The sequence below is a fragment of the Callospermophilus lateralis genome, chromosome 1 (genome assembly GCF_048772815.1).
Source record: "Callospermophilus lateralis isolate mCalLat2 chromosome 1, mCalLat2.hap1, whole genome shotgun sequence".
Taxonomy (NCBI): Eukaryota; Metazoa; Chordata; class Mammalia; order Rodentia; family Sciuridae; genus Callospermophilus; species Callospermophilus lateralis.
In genome coordinates, this window is record NC_135305.1 from 148,200,200 (window position 1) to 148,219,449 (window position 19,250).

Sequence of the window (19,250 nt, forward strand, 5' to 3'; positions counted from 1 at the left end):
AGGGTCTTGCTAAGTTGCTGAGGCTGGCTTTGAACTCCTGATCCTCCTGCCTCAGCCTCCTGAGTTGCTGGGATCACAGACGTGCACCACTGTGCCCAGAATGGAAAACCTTTCTTGACACTCTCCCGGCCCCAGAGAGGGCTAAGCGATCTCAGGGTGTTTCCATAGTCCCTGCTCCCCAAGTGTCCCCATTTCTCTTCTCCTTCCCCAGACAATGAGTCTCTTGGGGACAGGACTCAGATTTCCCTGGATACTACGTCCCACTCTAGCGCGGGGCTTGGCGTACATATCCCAGGCCATCTGTAGAATGCAGGTTTGGAACCTTTTCCTGTCCTGGGTTCTTCCAAAACATCCTTGTTCAGTCTTTCCAGCACCCTCATGAAGCTGGCCCTATTATCACCCCCAAGTTACGGAGGAGACTCAGAAGCCTAATACCTGCTCAAGGCTACCTGTAGTCCCAAACTCAGAACTCCAAAGCCCACGTCCCTGCCACCTCTCCAGCTCCCTAACCCCTGCATCTATGGCTCCCTGAATTGAGACCTCTGCCCACAGCTGGCCTGACCCAAACAGCAGTGGCTTTAACCACCATTTATATTTCAAAGTGAAAGGCTGGGTCTAAATTATTTAATTTGGCAGTTCATGTAGATCCAGTTGATCAGGTAACTGCTAGGTGTCTCTCAGACCTCAACTGCAGCTCCGGAGACAGATGTGTATTTGAATACTAGTGCTGCCAAGTGTCACCCAAGTTTCCCAACCACTCTGAGCCTCCGTTTCCCCATCAGTAAATGTACATATGATACTCCCTCTCCCTGAAAGGGTCAATGAGGAACTAAGGATGATTATTCACGGACAGCACTTTGCAACATACTACCTATCATATGTTAGGGCTTCATAAACGTTAAATGCCATCATTTTTATTATTGTTGTTGTTATTGCTTTGCTTACTTTTTCTTGCCTAAGAGCACTGCGTGTGTATGAGCAGACATGACACCGGGCTGCCCTGTCCCATCTGGGAACTTCACTGCCTGTTCTTGGAAAAGTTGACATTTGCTCTGACCCAGCTCTGGCTCCCGGCCCAGCTGGGTGTGAGCTAAGGCCAGGGATATCCCAGGGCAGGCCAGTGACAGCCCAGGTCCTCATGTACATGCCAAGCTGTTTGTCCAGGGCTGAAGCAGGCCATGCGTTGGGGACCAAGGGTGCTCTGTCCTTGAGGAAGCTGTTAATCACTTCTGTGCTAAGATTTTGGCCATCTTTTGGTAACCTTGACCACTTTGAACCAGGCAGACTCCCATCCCCCAGAGAGGGGACGATCTCACTGCTGGGTGGTTGGGTGCACCAGCAAAGCCTTCCCAGTCCTCCTGCAGCTCCAATAAAGAGGACCCACCATTTTTCCGTCCCCATGGACAAGCTGAGTGTATGGCCTACAGGAAATGAGTACATGGGAACGAGCCGAGGGATAAATAGCCTCATGGTCGGTGCAGACTAAACGGTCAGTCGATTTCAGTGGCTATTATTGTGACAGTGTTCTCGGTGATTAGCATTTTGCTGTGATTTCTTGAGATCCAGGGCGTGATGAAGCCAGGCCATTACAATTGGCTCAGACACAATTGTATGAAGTGTTTTCTGCAGGAAAAATATTGCATCTACCAAGTGTGTTGAGATGGGCTGAATTTTTTTTTAAAGCTTCTACCTAAAATTGTATTGGGATTGATCTCTCTATGTGCGTGTGTTTTTAATGAATCAACTTTATGTTTAGAGCCGTTTTAGATGCACTGCATAATTGAGTGGAAAGTACAGGGAATTCCTAGAGGCCCCTCCTCCACCTGTACCTCACCCCTACCACCGACATCGCCCACCAGATTGGTACATTGTTAGGAGTGACTCTTGACATGCATTATAATCCAAGTCCGCAGTCTAGTGAGGGTTCACTCCTTTTTAAATGGGGCGGCTGCAGGAGGGCTGGGAAAGCCATAGGTTTGGAAAAATGAAGGATGCCCACTTATCCCTTTGTGTTGTATCATAATATAGAATCATTTTACAGTCCTAAAATACACCTGCCTGTTCATCTCTCCCTTCCCAACCCCTGGCCACCACTCATCTTTTTACTTTCTTCATACAGTTTAGCCCTATCCAGAATGTTGTATAGTAGGACTCATCTAATATGTCAGCTTTTTAGATTGGCTTCTCTCACTGGGTAACATCTATTTAAATCTCACATGTCTTTCCATGGCTCGGCGGCTCATTTCTTTTTATCGATGAATACGGCTTCATTGTCTGGGTGCCACGCTTAGCCATTCCCATACTCAAGAACGCCTGGATTGCTTCCGAGTTTGGGCAGTTATGAATAAAGCCTCTATGAACATCCACAGGCAGGTTTTTGTGTATGTTTTCACTGGGTAAATATTGCGGTATGTTTTTTAAATGACGATGACTTAACAAGGAAGCTCATGTTTGACTTGCTGCTGAGATTATTGGTAAAGCTGACATCTGTTTTCTGCCTGCCCAGCCTCCCTCCCTCCTGATAGCAATATTTTGACTTTTCCTGCAAGGGTACCTGGGATGGATGTCTTCATTGGTCCCAGCTGTGGCATGTGACCCATTCTAGCTAAGAGTATGACATCACCTGGGCCAGAGTGACTGATCCAGGGGTGGGCAAATAATCTAAGCTGGGCCAAGTCGCAAAATATCTCTCCTGATGTTTTGCTAAATTTTGGGAAGAAAGAAGCCTTTCCCCCATTGGCTGGCTAATCTGCTAGATAATGTTAGCTGCTCAGTATATTTGCCCATGCTCTGGGAGGGTTTGCTTGAAATTGAGGCCACCAGATCAGGGAAGCAAGAGCTGAGAACTATATGCAAAAGACATTCCCAGTGATATATTTTTTTGAGCCCCTGGATTCAGCTATACCTGAAGTTAATAACTTCTTCTGGAATTCTCAAGAAAGTGAGCCAGTAAGCCAGTTTGAGTTTCCCAAAGCTTCTGGGAAGAGGCTGGGGTGCTATGATGAGAGGGTGAAAAGGTGAAGCTTATGGGGGAGGATGTCTCTCCCAATCAAATGCACTGACCTTGACTCTCGGCCCCTGCTGGTGGGAGAGAGATTCTCCAGAACAGCCCCCTTGTTCTGGGGAGAGGAGGTGGTGAAGGAGTTCCCTGAATCGGAGGTGTTCCCGCTGTGGAGCTCCTGGCTCTTGCTCAGGTCTCCCCGGGGGCTCTCCTTCTCCTGGCCCCGGGACCTGGCTGAGCTGGTTTGCCTGGAGGGCGGGGAGGACGTGTCGTTGCCGGAGTCATACTCCTGGGACCGTCCTCGGGAGGTGGCGAGCGGGCTGGCTGTTTTGGTAAACAGGTCAGCGGCAGACCCCGACCCAGTGATCTGAAAGCAAAAAGACCCATCGGACACGGCTGAGCCCAGGGCTGCGTCTCAATTACCAAGAAATGTTTACCATCATGATGCACTGTGACGAAAGTAAAGAGAGGAGAGAGACGCCAAAAAAACAAAAGCACAAATTCCTGAAAGAATACCACAGAAAGGAGATAGATAGATAGATATATTTTTTACCCCCTGCTATGATAACTGGAAGATTTAGGTATCATGCAGAGAAAAAGCATGCGATTCAGATTAAACGAAAGTAAAAGGAAATTATACAAAATTTAATTTCTAATGAATTTTAAACTCAAACAAAAGAGACAACTCAATCAAAAGGGGGGGGGGTGTAGACACCCTGAACCTAAAGCAATAATAAAAAATTAAAGAAGAGGAAGGGGGAAAAAAGAAATGGGGGTGGGGAGGGGCTATGGGCCTGGGGGTGGGGGTGGGGAATAAATCTTGGAAATAAAAATAAAAAGGAGATAAAGTCAAACGTTCAAGCTTCAACCAAATCCTCAATTAATGTAACTTCTTTATGTTTATTTATTTTTTTTAAAGTTGCCTGCATAGAACCCTGAACAAATGTCACATGGGGGAAAAAAAAGAAATAAAATAAAGATGAGAAGTTTTTTTTTTTTTTTTTAAATATAAAGTCAAGGTCACAAATTGACATTTGAGCAGTTTTCAACTAATGGGGAAAAGAGGGCCAAAAGAAAAAAAAAAGTTAAGTCAATTAGTCGGACTGAAAACAAATAATAATAAAAAAAATAAACAGAGGTCTCTACAGGTATTTGTGTGTGTCCTTTTCCCCTTGGAGAAGGTGGCTAAGGATCTTGAGTGGCTTCTAATAAATTCGCTCATGTCTTTGCGGATCATATCCACTTACCAAGCAAGAACTCCTCCTTTAGTAGGTAAGGTGTAAGAGAAAGGGAAGAGCGGGCAACGTGAGTCCATCATCATCAGAGTCGCAATTGACAAGAAAACACACACACCTCTCTGCACACCCTCAACCTTGGCCCTGACCTTGGAGTCTGGGACTGTCTGGTGCTCGTGGCAGGTGGGGGCCGGGGGCGGGGGGGGGGGGGGCATCCATTCTGTTGGGTGTTCTCATCCAGGGGAGCTACCCCGGTTCCTCCGAGTCAGTCCCTCCATGCCCCAGTGGGATCAGGACACTTTGGCTGCGCATGCGAGAACGGGGAGTGGCCCCGGGGGGCGGGGGCATTGTGGGGACATGGGGTGGGGGAGGGGCCTGTGCGTGCCACGGAGGGCTTGGGGAGGGGCTTGGGTGATGAGAGGTCCCGGAACCCTGTTGGGATCTAGCAGAGATGAAGGAGGAGAGGATGGGCAGCAGCCCTCGGGAAGGCAGGATCCAGCTTTCTTTCTGTGCCCAGGTCACGGGCAGGTCCGGGGTGCCACAAAGAGTTTGTCTCTGACTCCGAGAGCAGTGTCATGCTCACAGGAGGGGTCCCTGCCCCAGGCCTACCCGGTGATCACCTCCCGGCTGGGAGGAAACATTGGTGGGGCCGAGGGCACCCCCTGGACCCCACTCCCCACACCACTCCCTGGGTGCCTGCGAGCCCCAGACTTTTCTGTTCCAACGCTCCCTGAGCTGCCTTCCAGGGTCTTCCCATGGCTCCTCCCAACCCCAGGCCATCTGTACAAGTATGCCTGCTCCTGGACCAGGGGTGGCTATCTGGAAAGGGCTGGGGGGGGGTCAAGCTGTGGCATCCAGGGCCCTACGTGTGAGGCCCATCCAGGTGGAGGAGGGCGCAGAGGCGGGAGGCAGAGGGCGGAGCCTGGGCCTGGGGGCGGGGTCTCTTCACACTGCACTGCTGGCGGGAGGGGCCCCAGACTCTGAGTTCCACGTGACTTTCAGATCCTTTGAAGGTACGCTTGCCCAGACAGGAGGACACGTAGTGTCTAAGTTCGTTGATTTATGAACCTGTTACCATCTGGTACAGGACAGACCCTCGGTCACTTGGCTCCACACGTAGCTTCGCCATCCACAGCCTACATTACTGCCCCCTCCCCCCCATTTGACCCCATGCTCCTGGGGCCTAGAGAGGGGAACTTCCTTAAAACCATTTGGTCATGAGGATGTGACCCAGAGACACTGGGTTGTAAGGATGAAGAGGACCGCTTCCCCAGCTCAGGATGCCAGCTCCTGGGGCTGGGGACACAGGCCTGCCTTTTTGGATTCTCCCAGAAGGCGGAGCACACGAGGAAGCCAAAGGTCCAGCTTGACCCAGGTCCACCCAGTGCCTCTTTACCATCTTGGCGACCTGGCTAGCTTTGTTTTGGAGGCGGAAACTCAAGTTTGCCCAGGTGGAGAACTTTAAAATAATGCAGAGACCCTGACCCCTCTCGGCTCCTTCTACCTGGCTTCTGGTTTGAAGTTTGGGTGACACGGTGACGCGTGTATTTCCATCTCCTTGGTCAGCAATGAGCAAGCATCATGCCGGGTGGCCAGACCCTGGGCCTGGGCTTTGGTCTGGGGTGGGTTCAAGGAAACTTTGCCCCCGAGATGTGCGTGTCTGGGGGATGGTGACTCAGCCCAGCCCATCTCAGAGGGAATGAGTCTGGAAGATGACTCAAGGGCAGGGGACTGCTACTTGGGGACACCAGGCTGGGTCATTCCTGGGTGCTCATCCCCGATCTTGGCTACTAGTTTCAAAGCTTTGTTCCTGGTGCATCTTGGGTCTCCATGGGTAGGGACTTGGAGTGTGAGGTCCCTCAAAGCTGGTGGATATAGAAGGGGCCTTGCTTGGCCGGGTTCCCACTCCCAACCCCACATCCCCAACTCACAAGGATGTTTTCTGGGTCTCCCCCTTGGAACTTAGAATGCTATAAGCCATCATGCTTCCTGTCACCACCAGAAAACAGAGATAAATCTACTGCTGAAACGTCCTCATCGGGTTGACAGAAAAATACCAACCTCTCCTGCCCGTTTAAAGGTCCCGTATCTTGGGATGAATCAGAATTCTTTGACACAGATCACAATGTCCCTTATGACCCAGGCCTGCCTATTTCATAAACCAGCTCTGCAAATTTCACAGACCTCCACTCTTCCACCACTCCCACCCTGGCTCCCACAACCCAAGCTGACCAATTGGGGTTGTTCTTGGTTCTGCCACGGCTTATTCTCCCAACCCCAGGCCATTTGTACATGCTATTTCCACTTTCCAGAACACTCTTCTTCTCTCTCCCACTTGACATGACTTTATTTATTCATCCTCTAGGTTTCACCTCACCCTCTTTGATTCCCAGATCAGGATAGAACAATGTTCTGGAGTTTATTAATTAAAGATTCATTCATTCATTCAATCTTCCATCCATTCACTCGCTCAAAAATGAGTGCCATCTGTGTGCTATGCTGCTGTCACTCAGCAGGGGTACCTACTTCTTTGATTACCCTTCTCTCCATCTGGGCAGGGAGCCTGTTGAACACAGGGGCCCCAAAAGTACAAGGCTCCGTCCCAATTTGCACTCATGTCTGGCACAGAATAGATGCTCAGTAAGTCTTGTCTAGTGAACGAAGCTTCCTCATTGTCCCTTGGCAGCCTCAGAAGACACATCTTTTTTTTTTTTTTTTTTAACTGGTTGATGGACACAATACCATTATTTTACTTATTCATTTTTATGTGGTGCTGAGAATTGAACTCAGCGCATCATACATGCTAGGCAAGTGCCCCACCACCAAGCCACCACTCCAGCCCAGAAGACACATCTTAACCTAATTCTTTGGTAGAGATGGCTGGGTGATCAGGCCCTGGTAGAGTCCCAGCTGGGTTACTGCCAACTGGGGGGATCTGATAGTTTTTTGGGGGGAAGGAACTGGCTTCCAGCATCAGAAAAGCAAATCTATGAAAGCACTGGAGTCCTAAGACGAGGTGAGGGCTGGGTGTGTAAGAAAACTAAGAACTGAGTTTAGGTCCAGGCCCATGGCAGAGTGAAGGAATTTTCTCTATTGGTTCTCTCCCTCCTCCTGATACTCCTCTGACCCAGGACACCAAGAGCGAGAGAGAGCCCAACAAGGCTGCTAGCCCATACAGCAGCTTTGTTCAGATTATAATACGGGGGATGAATTCTAGAAAGGTACCTCTTCTGGCTGGACAAGTTAGAAAAGTGATACGGCTCTCCATGGGTGGAGGCAGCCCCCCATTGGTCCCCAGGGCTCGGTGCTTGGAGGAAGGGTGGTTTAACCTCCCACAGCATCTGGGCTGGGTCCGCATTGCATGGATCTCACTCTACTGGATCTGCTTAGAGGATCCTTTGGCAGGAAGGAAGTAGTAATTTGAAGATATTCATGTTTTATTCCAACTGAACCCCATTTGGACAAAGGACAGGGGAGGCAACCACTGTTGAAACGCAAGAGAGACTTTGGAAGCAAGAACACTAGGAGGGGTGGACCAAAGAGGCTCCTGTGTGTTCGCCGCCCCTCTCCCATCTCCGGGCATCTCCTTCCTAGCCCGGTAGTTCTGACCCATAAGATGCCCACAGTCACCACTCGACATTGACACGGGAGGGCAGCTCCTCATCCTGGTCTCCATCACATCATTGAGATAACGAGCCTCTCAAAATCCATCTTAAAGAGCTCTTCTTCATCTCCTGGGAATTTCTAGGCATGCAGCTGCTCTCTGCCTCTGCATCACTGGCTGGAAAATGGTCCCCAAGACCCTTAGGGCCTGCAGGAGGGACCCTAGATATTGCTTCATCCAGGGGTAACGCCTCCTGGTACCGGGGAACCACCAGGCTCTCTTATTTATTTATTTATACCCAGTCCTCCAACTCTCACGGGTCACAGGCTGAACCTGGGGGTGTCACTTCTCTGGCAGGTCCCGATTGCCCCCTAGGCAGGCAAAGGAGGCTTTGGTGCCCAGACAGTCCCCTCTGGAACCTGCAAGTCAGCTGTGTGCCCTGAATTGGGAAGAGTAGGGAGAAATACACGGAGTATGTGCTTCCACCCCCTGAATCCACATAGGAACAAGCTGAGCTGGGCTTTATTTCAGAGATGCTTTTTTGTGGGGCCCACTTAGCACGTTTGAAGATGAATTTGAATCAGCCACCAACAGGTGTTGAGGGGGGGTGGGGTTCACACAGCAACCCGGTTCCCAGGTTCGGGGTTGGAAAAGAAGATTGGAACCTACATATTCTGTGGCACAGCTGCCCCTCGCAGTGAGGCATGGCCAACCCGCCCCACCGGGATGTATATAGTCACCCATCAGCTTCCTGCCCTCCTACCTAGGTCTCCCCGAGATATCGAAGTTTGAGACCCTGGGCTCTAAAGACTCACTGCCACCCTGATCCCTCTGCAAGCAGACTGCTCCTCCCCCACCCCCTCCCCAGCCCTAGGAATCCCTGGGGGGGGGGGCGGCTCTCGTTCCTGCAAGACCCCAGAACAGAGCCATTCAAGCCACAGCTGGACCCGGAGCTATTACACTCTTTCCTTCTGCGTCCGCCTTGCCAATCTCAGATTTTTTTTTTTTCCGTCTGAGTTTTGCACCAACCCACGGCCACTGGGGAAAGTGAGCAAATATTTCCCCTTTATTCCCGGAGGCCCCCCGCCCCCCCTGGTGTGAAGCTCCAATATCCTTTCTTTTCTTTTCAACTCAAATCTCACGTCATCTCCTCGTTCCCTAACACGGTGCAAGCCGACACTCGGGTTTTTTCTAATCAGTCATTAAATCCCCCCATCACGAACCCCAGCTCCCAGCGTTTGGCTGGGAATCTCTCTCAAGCCCTCCAGGGGAGTCGGTCCTGTTATTTATTGTTTTTGTTTCAAATCATTATTTAATCAAGAATGGGGGGGAAAAGGCAACCTCTCACTTACACTTCAAAATTTAATTTCAGCTGAATTCCGAGATCAAGAGGCGGCTCAGCCTAATAGGTTACAAAAATACAATCAAGAAGAGAATTCCAATTAAACTGAACAAGTCCATTTACGGAGCTGCAAATGGCCCCATGGAGAGAGGCGGCTATAAATTTCTCCCCCCACTCTCTGCCAGATGGGGACTGGAAGTTCTCATGTGAGGATGGTGCTGCCTGTTTAGAGGGTTTCTAGTTCTTTCCAAAAAGATCCTTTTGTTTTCGGGAGACATTAAGTTTATGTTTTTCTTGCTGGTGTTCATCTTCCTTTGCAGGCTACTTAGGAAGCCAGAGGAGGAAAGGATTCCTTGACCTGTGGGAGTTCATCCGCCAGGAGGAGGAGATGGGGGAGAGCAGGAGGGGACCCTCTGGGGATCATGGGAAGATGACAGCGTCCTTCAGGACCAGGGCCATCCTCCCCCCAGGGCGCTGCAGCTGACCTTGGCCCGGGGAGGCCATGTGGCCTCCCTCTTCCTTCCCTTCAGCAGGAGATTGAAGGAAAAGGTCGCATCCCGCATCGGGCTCCCCTATCTATCTCAGTAGGTTTCAAAAACTGGTGGTTTTGGAAAATTTCCACGCAGGGTCCAGTTCGGCCCCTTTTACCCCAGCCCAGAGGGAAGGAAGACAAAGTTGTACGTAATGAGTTTTTCATGCAGCTACGTTCATTCAAAGACTCACTCATGTCCCCCGCCCCAAGGTCACGTCCTTCCTACCACTTCTGGGGGCTCCAATATCCTTTGGTGGAAAAAAAAATGGTGCTTTTCTTTCTTCCATCCTTCCTCAGCAAGAGGAGGACCAGAGTCCCCCAAATAAATAAGCATCAAAGTTCTTATTTACAAAACATCAACTGTCCCCCGCCACGTCCCCAGCCCAAGGCCACCTCCATCACCTGCCCCCAGACCTCCGCCCAGGGCCACCTCCTTTTTTGAAATTAGGTTTTTTCCTGCTTCAAGGAGCGACTTGAATATTGAGGCTTTTGCAGAATGTTCAAGAAGCCAGGGTGAGGGGTCCCAAAGTTGAGGCCATCTATAAACTCCACACCCCACTCCCAGCCTCGTTTTTCCTATCTGCAGAATGGGAAGCCCAATCTCTCTCTGTGGAGTTCACCTGGGGTCTGGGTATTGTTAGACCTTCAAGGCCCAGATCACTTCTGGGTTTGTTTGCAGTAAGTTTCAAACAGTTGCTATTGATGAGGAAGAGTAATAGTAGCAACGGTCACATTCTGGGCATTATTATATCCTGAGTGTGAGGAGGATACATTTGCATACAGAAGTGAAGCTTTGCACTGGCAGGGACCACATCTGTCTTGTACCCTGCTGGTTTGCTGTCACCTGGAAAGTGTGTGGCACATAGTAGTTGCTTAATGCATATTTTGAAACTGAATGGATAACTTATGTCAACCCAGTAAGTAGGTATGGTTGTTTGACCAAGTACAGATGAAGATCCTGAGGCTCAGAGAAGGGGAAATGATACAAGGGAGGTCACGTAACTAAACAAAACGGATCCCGAGGCCAAGCTTTCTGGGTTCCAACTCTATTTATACTTGGTTTTTCTAGACTCGAGTTTCACATTGTAAAATGAAGATATTAGTGGAAGTTCTGCTGAAGGGCTGTTGATAAAAATCAACAAGATAACACTACAGGTAAAGAACTCAGCCTGGTGTCTGGCACATAGTAGGTGCTCAGTAAACAGCAGTTATTGCTGCCACTTGGTTATATAAAGTGTCAAGGTGGAAAATTCCAGAGAACCAGGATACAAAGCCCCCATCTTAATCGTTAGCACTCTCTCTGCCTCCTCCAATTGAAGTGGTGACAGGGTCTATTTATCAGCTGTCAAGCAAATATTTGAATATTTTATCAAGCCCATGGACTTAGTCCAAGCCCTAATGACAATACAGGGCTCTGTGTGACCGTGTTCTGAGGACCACCAGACCACCTGAGCTCCAAGAGTTCAGAAAGAATGGCTTTGCATTCCCCTTCCCCCAGGGCCTTGAAAAGAGACTTTGGATTTGGGTTCTGGACCATGCAAGAGAGCCTCAGGTAAATGGTGCCCACCGACCCGGAACTCAGTAAGGAATTAGGCCCCCAATTTCCATAGTCATATATGCAAATGAGCAGGCCACCATGTAATACACTGGACCTTGGTTTTAATTATTTTTTTTTTTTGGCACCAGGGATTGAACTCAGGGGCACTCGACCACTGAGCCCCATCCCCAGCCCTGTTTGTATTTTATTTAGAGACAGGGTCTCACTGAGTTGCTGAGGGCCTCACTAAGTTGCTGAGGCTGGCTTTGAACTCAGGATCCTCCTGCCTCAGCCTCCCGAGCCATTGGAATTACAGACATGCACCATGTGCCCAGCTGGTCTTTGAGTTTTTAAAGAGCTGGATACACCAAATGATGGCAACTCAGAGTAGCAGGAGCCATGCCACCAAAGACTCTTGATACTCAGGCTCTGGTCCCCACCACAACCCTGTGTCTTGCCCTGGAATTTGATCTCAAACCCCATCTTCGCCCCTCCTTTTCCTTGGCTCAATCCTGCCTGCCCTTGGCTGTTTGAGTGACCGTTCCTTCTCTCCCCACCCCGCCCTGCCCACCTAAGCATCCCCACGCCTGCTTTGTGATTTACAAACTTACACCATTTAGGCAAAGACTATTCCTTTCTTATTCATCGAATCCCCAGAGCCAAGCCAGCGCCTGACCTTGCACAGATGCTCAGTAGATGTGGACAGACTCAAATAAATGACTAATTCAGTGAAAGGCACTCTGCTGTCACCCTGAACAGGGAGACAAATCTTGGGGCCAGGACTTTTGGAAAAATCTCTGGTCCAACCTGGAACCTTCTTCCGTCTCTGCCTTTGTAAGAGAGAATCTGGGAAAGAGCCAGGCATGAAGGGCATTTGGACATTAGATTTGGGAGCCTCAGATGCCCCAGGAGCTGGGCAAACTTGAGTGAGGGGGCAGAGCCACGTGGGCCAAGGCCTCTGTGTAGGGCGGAAAGAACTGGTCCCGGAAGCAGGGCCCTGACCCGAGTCCCAGCTTTGCCATGATTTGCCTGGGCGTGGAACATGTCACCTCCATGTCACCTCCATGTCACCTGCACCTGACACGTCACCTCCACCTGACACGTCACCACCGCTCTTTGCATTGCTATGTGGCTGCCAGCTCACGGCCAACATCACACCGCCTGTGCCACTTGTCTGCCCCATCCCATGACTTCTGCTTACATCTAGACATAGAGTCCTAACCATCTCATGAGGTGGGTCTCATCATTATGCTCGCTTTTCAGATGTTGAGAAAACAGAGATATAAAAGGGATTACGGAAGTTGCTCAAGGTTCTGTGGCTGGTTAAGTACAGTTTGGGAGCCGGGATGTTCTCAGGACACCATCAATATGCACTGAGTTTTGCCCCTGGGCCAAGAACTGGGCTCAATGAATGTTCTTCAAAGAAGAGAACGTTGTTATCTATTATTATTATTTCTTTACAGACAAAGAAACTGCAGTTTGGAGAGGTTTAGGCAACTGTCGCTATCTGGGATCCAGGATTAGATGACATCATCATGATCCCAGGTTTAAAGCTCCACCTGGCCATGGCCAATGCGAGACCTTTTTCTTCTGTGAGTCTCACTGAGGTAGGAATTAGGGTAGCGGGCCTGGTGAGCTCTTAAGGCCTCTTCCTTGTGGGTACCAATGAGGCTGGGCTTTAAGCTTTTCTGATAGGGGCTGAGCTCATATTGGACATCAAAGAGTGTAACTCCGAATCTGTCAGGAACCTGTGTGTTTCAGGAAAGCAAACTGGCAAGAGCCAATTTGTACCATCACCCATTGGTTTGGGAGGACAGACCCGGCTTTCAGCTACATTCTGATGGCCATGACCTTGTTTGGAAGCCAGCTCAGGCAGGTAAAGCCATATAAGTTAGTCATTCTCAAGGGCACCTTAAGCTGGGGTCACTGGGGACTTGAATGGGCTGCCACAAACTGCATAACTGGGGAGACTGGGAAGCCCTTGGATAACTCTGACACAGTCCTGCCTCTCACTGCTCAGATTTCAAGTTCATCTTTACCTTTGCCACAACCCGCCCTGGGAGGTCAGTGGGACGACCGAGGCTGGGAGGGATAAAATGATTCGTCCAGTCAAGGCTCGCGCCCACGTCTCTGGCTCCCTGCCATCCCAGCACTCCTCTTCTTAGGACATTTGGGGAGGAGACAAAGTAGGTGGCATTTGCCTCCTGCAAGTGTTCGGTAACCACGGGCAACTTTACAATGCAGGGACCTGGGGACAGTTGTGGATGGTTCCAGATAGGCAGAAGATTTGGGCAAAATCAGACCTTCATCCCGGGTGCCCTCGTGGATGGAGAGGAGTTTCCCAGGATGCACTGCTGTGTCAAGAGGCCCCACATATTAGCTAGGTTGACATTGACCTTCTTCCTCTTGTCTCTCTGTCTGCCTGCCCCTTTGGAGTCTGCTTTATCTTATAGGATTTCCCCAACAATCCCTTATAGAAGAGGCATTCCTTCAGGGTTACCAGCGAGAAAACCTTGGTCAGGTACCTTGCCCAGAGCCCCACAGCTAGGAAGGGACAAAGCTAGGACTTAAATTCAGACCCGTCTCTACATTGCTGGCTGAAGGTGTCCCATTGTCTGAAGTCACATTTCAGCCTCTCCTTGTTGACCCAGGGAAGTGCTGCATGATTCCCTCCAGCCCCAGGTTGCTAAACTGGATTCCTTCTGGCCCTGCTCTGTGTCTTCACCCCAGACCTTAACCTCTCTGAGCTTTGGTTGTTTCTGTCCCATCTGTGGAAGGGAGGAGTGACAGCAGCTTGTGCCCTCCATTCCCAGAGACCTTGTGTGGATACAAGGGAAGACACAGGTCAAGGGCCAGGAGCTCCTCGGAGGAAAATTCTCATATAAATTCAAGGTCGCATTTATAGGTAGAATCAAATTCCAGATGCCAGCCAAGGCTGCCAGCCAACGGGCACAAAGATGCAGTGTTCACGTAAAGTCTAGAGCGCTTCAGTCACGTCCAACGCCCCTTCTTCCTCACTCACCAAAGAAAACCAAAAGCCAAAAAACAAAAAAAAAAAAACAACAACCAAACAAACAAATTAAAAAGGAAAACAAACCGACTTCCTGTGATCTTTCACGCATGCGTTCCTGGAATGCCACGCTAGAGACCAGCATCCATGGTCAAGGGTCCCCTGATAACAGAGCCTGGGTATTTTGGTTTTTCTTCCTCTGCCATCCGCCCTCCTCCAAGTCCCCAAGCCCAGTGCTGCCACAGGCTGCTGAGTGACCATTTGGTTCATGAATAGTGAGGTCTGGAGCCAGCGGGGGGTGTTTTGCCGGGGACTGAATTAAAGCATGTCATGTGTTGCCCTGACCCTGGGCCTCCACCCCTGTCCCCCGTGTCACCGCCAGGGCTGCAGGAGGAGGCGTGTGCAATACTTACTACACCCCTGGCCGACAGGAGGCTGAGCATCTGCAGGGGCTGGCTGGGCGGGGGGCTGGACCGGGCCTCGGGGCTGGCCTTGCACAGGGTCTTGGAGCAGCGGCGAGAGTGCCTGCGGCGGGACTTCCGCCCTTCCTCGGGGGACCGGCCTCGGTGCCTGGGGACAGGGGACAGGGACCTGAGTGAGGACATTCTGAAGGTGCGCATGGCAGAGAGACCATCAAGGGACCCACGGATCGCCTGAGGACGACAGAGTGTGCTTGTGCCTGTACGTGACTTTGACCTTGGGGGTGTCTGCGCGTGCCTATGTCCGAGCTGGACTCTGTGCGCGTCCATCCATCTTCCCACGCCCCGAACCACCCACTCCCCCGCCCCAGCCCCATCCCTTCATTCATTCATTTAAAAAATGCTTCCACTCCTGTGACCCTCTGTCCATCTGAGCAACTGGACGCGTCCATCTGCTTCCCTGTGTTTGGACGTAACTGTGTCTTTGGGGGTCACTTTGCTAATCTGTGAAATGGAGCTGTCCTACTGAGCGGCACCCCAACATTTCAGAAAGAAATGGCTGATGGAAGTGACCGCGATGGCGTCTGCAAGTTTGCCCAGTCTCCATCTGGTGGCGCCTCCGGCAGTGGGAACTAAAGGCACATCTGCCCTCTGAGAATGGCGCATTGGGACTCGCCCGTCCCTTGAGCTCCCTGAGACACAGTAGTAAATAGCAATAGCACTGTACAGATTTGGGTGACACCCAGGGACTCCTCCACGGGTGCTCTCACAGTCCATTCTACAACAGGACAGGTGTGACTTTCCCCTTTTATAGATGACAGAGCTGAGGCTCAGAGATGGTTAGCATCCTGCCTGAGGTCACACAGCTTCAAGTGGTAGGGTCAAGGCAGTTTTCTGCCCCTGTAGGGACTGGTTCCTTTCTGCCCTGGGACTTCCAGATCATTTTTCTAAGGGCACCTCTGCCATAGCCTTTCTCTTTATAGGCAAGAGTGAACCCACCTAGGAGCATGGCAGGGTCAGGCTGAGCAGGAAGTGCACCCCTGGAGGGAACAGCTGGATGCTGCAGGGGCCCTGGGCTCTGCGGGGTGAAGGGGCCCCGTGGGGGAGGGGCTACCTGCTCTCACAGCTGGAGGAGCGAGACTCCGAGCTCTGGGACCGTGAGGGCCAGTGGTGGTGGCGGTGACGGTGAGATTTTCGGGGCCGGCTTCGAGATCTTGGGGAGACAGAGAGAGAGAGAGAGAGAGAGAGAGAGAGAGAGAGAGAGAGGTTGATTTCCATCCTGTAACACTCACGTCCCTTTTGTCCGCCTGGGTGCTGGGGTCTCTACCCAGCTCTTCTGAGCACGGGTGAGCAGAAAGGGGTCTTCGGGCTGGAGCATGGATGACTTAGGGCTTGCCACACCCCGCATGTCACCTGTCCCTTACCCAAGGCAGGAGTCACCCGTCACATGGCCTCAGGACCAGAGAGGTGTCCTAGGTGGAAGCCGTCATCCCGGCACTGAAATGACACCAGCGGTGGCCCTGGGCTCTGCCCGCAGCCTGCCCACCGGCTGGACTTGCCAATTTTTCAAGTGGATGGGGAAATACAGTTGTTGTTGGTTTTTTTTTTTTTTTTTTAATGTAAAGTATTCCTATTTAAAATGAAAGCTCATTAAAGAAAAAAAGAAAGAAAGAAAGAAAGACACCTCTTGGTGCAAACAAAACCCATTTGCAGAGTAAATTAGGCCTTTGGGCTGCCACTTTGTCACCTCAGACCTGGAAAATTAAACCCAGACTCTTAGCATGGAGTCCAAAGCCCTTCAGAAAGTGCTGCAAGCGTCCCGCTGAGCCAGGGTCTCCACCGCCACCAATCGCGGCCTTGCTGCAGGTTACTTCCGTTCTTCCCGAGGAATCCTAACCAGTCGGGAGTGGGAGGAGCAATGACCAAGGTCAGGATCACTGACATTACAGGGAATGTCAGTGATCTGGGCCAGGCCAGGGATCGGTGGGAGTTAGAGATGGTTCTATCAGGAGGCCAGGAGCCCGTCTGGTTATCTCAAGAAAGGACTCAGAGATTCTTCTCATGCGATCGCCTTTTCATTCCTAACCCACCCTGGGCTCCAGGCACAAGTTCTAGCGTTTATAAAGCCGGTTCTGGTGTTGGTCTCATTCTACCTACACCGACAGGGAGGCCCCGAATGAGCCTCGGAGCCTTTGGGGGGAGCCCTAGGCTCCCTGCCCTCCTGTCTCTTGCCTTCCGTGGCTGGCACAAGCCCCCTGATGCTCTGCTGGTGACCTCTGGGATGGCACTGGGAAGGGTGGGCCACTCAACGCCACCATGGTCCCTCCCAGTGAGCCCGAGGTCTGACTGCGACTGCAGCTGTTCATCCTGTGCCCCCCTCCCCACCGGGACAAGTGACGCGGGGACCTTGTGGAACCCATGCTCTCTGTGCTCGGCATGAAGACACACTCAGGATGAGTGACTTGTAACCTAGCCTGAAGATGGGAAGTTCCTCCCTGAGCTAGCTGAGGCTCCGCTTCTTCCTTCTGGAACATTCCCAGGTCTTTGTGGTGGTGGCTGAAATGCCTTCCCTCCCACTGACCCTGAGCCAAGAGACCCTTTGGGGCGGCAAAGCTGGGTGCCCACCCTCCTGGCCCCCGCTCCTCCTCTCCTTCCCAGCGGCTGACTACCCATTATCTTTGATCCTCTTTCTAGAAGCTTCTTGGTGGGAGATAAAATATTAGTTGATTGGAAAACACACGCACTAAAATTTGCAGGGCATAAAGTAGGTGGGCTGTAACCAAATTTACTTTTAATTTGGTTGGGAACTGAGCTCTGCAGGCGGTGCTGGCTGATTTGAATTTCTACTACCAGCTAGAAACTGTGCACAGCTGGGGCCGGGACCCAGGCAAGGAGCGTCACCCGTTGCTCCACACTGTACACCCAGGAGCCAGGGCACGGGCTCCCACACGTGCTCACACCCCATAACCATGCACACACAGCCCGCACGTGCACAGGGGAAAACCACCACACATGCCTGCATACCCACGGCGCACACACAGTGCACACACGGAGTGCCAGGGATCGGTACATCTCGGCTCTCGGAGCAGCTATATGCATGCTAAGCACGTCGGTGCTCACACGAGCATGGGCACAAAAGTGCACGGGTGTGAATGCACTCAGAAGCCACAGGTGCACACCAGGTGCCCACGTGGTGTATGGATCTGCAAGTCCACAAATGTTTGCGTGATGAAAAAATGTACGGACGGTGACAAGCTGCCCGTTTCACACAGACGCCCTACAACCCATGTCAGGGACACGCCAGGAGCATGCATGTGCACTGCACAACTGCATGCACACGTAAACACACACGTATCCACACCCCTACCAGGTGGCAGAGTCAACCTGGTGCTTGTGCACGCTAAGCCTACAGCTTCAAGGTCACAGACAGTTCTTTCTCCCCCTCCCTCTCCTCCCCTCCCCCTCCCCTCCCTTCTCTTCCCCTCCCTCCCTCCTTCCTCTCAGTCACCCACCCTCCCCTCCATTTCCTGGTATTTGCCAACCACTCTCTGGCTGCTCAATCCAGGTCTTCAATTCCCCCAACTGGAGAGCATGTTGCAGGTGGCGTCTACTTACTGCTTTTTATGCCTCTTCTCTTCCCTTCTTTTGGTTTTTGGGCTAGAGGAGCTAAATAAGAAAGGGCCAATTAATTGAAAGGTGCAGAAAAAAAAATACAGTTCAAGATAAAAACGAACAGGTGGTTCAAACACGGAACATTCCGTGGGTCCCTCGACCCAGGCAGTCTGGGGGTGGACAGGGGTACCGCCCCGAGGGCAGGAGAAGTTGGTGCCCACTTGTCCACCCAGCCAGTTCCGGGGGACACCAGCTCCTGCACCTCCATTGAGAGCAGGTGCTGGGGATGCGGAGCCCGGCTTTGGTGGGTTAGTAGTGGCCCACGGGTGGTAGGGGAGATAGTGACAATATCTGCCACGTCGGAGCTTGGCTAGGGTCAGGTGTCCTGCCAGGTACCTCCTCTGTCTCTCCTGAGACCCGGGGGTGGAGGGACAATCTGATCAACGCACATTTTACAGATGTGGGAACCCAACCTCGGATGGGCCAAGAAACTTGCCCAGGATCCCCGCGGTGACTGGGAAGTGGCCCCAGAGCCCCAGTCCCCACAGTCCACGCCTTCTGTTAAACCCATGGACAAGTGGCCGTAGCACCGGGGAGGGTATCTGAGGCCCTCAGAGCTCGGCTGATTCTGAATGCGCCCGCGAGTCAAGCGCAGGACTTCGCCTTCTTTCAACAGCTCACTTAGGAAGCCACTGTCCCCTGTCCTGATCCTCTGTCTGAGCCATTTGCGTCTGAATACTGGCTCTGATTGACCTTGGCTCTGTGGGCCTTCCGGTCACAGCCCCCGAGCCTCAGTTTCTCCGTCTGTGAAATGGAGAGGACACATACCCACCACTGAGGTGTGACAGGGGTGAACCGGGGTGAGCGCGTCCACCCGCAGCAGGAGCCGCGCAGGACCCCACGTACAGTGAGTCCTGCAGCCCGGACCTCTGGGGTGTGGCCGGGCCTGGGACCGTCT

The 19,250-nt window shown here is 51.7% G+C and overlaps 1 protein-coding gene across 1 annotated transcript in view; it reads right to left on the reverse strand.

The window, feature by feature from the left end:
• Srrm4 (serine/arginine repetitive matrix 4) overlaps window positions 1-19,250 on the reverse strand; it is a 142,998-nt gene that overhangs the window by 7,087 nt on the left and 116,661 nt on the right. Inside the window, exons 6-9 of the mRNA XM_077105288.1 lie at window positions 18,296-18,346; window positions 15,795-15,893; window positions 14,675-14,831; window positions 3,064-3,368 (exon numbers count right to left, since the gene is read on the reverse strand). Coding sequence (XP_076961403.1) covers window positions 3,064-3,368; window positions 14,675-14,831; window positions 15,795-15,893; window positions 18,296-18,346 — 612 coding nt within the window. The remainder of the gene's footprint in view (window positions 1-3,063; window positions 3,369-14,674; window positions 14,832-15,794; window positions 15,894-18,295; window positions 18,347-19,250) is intronic.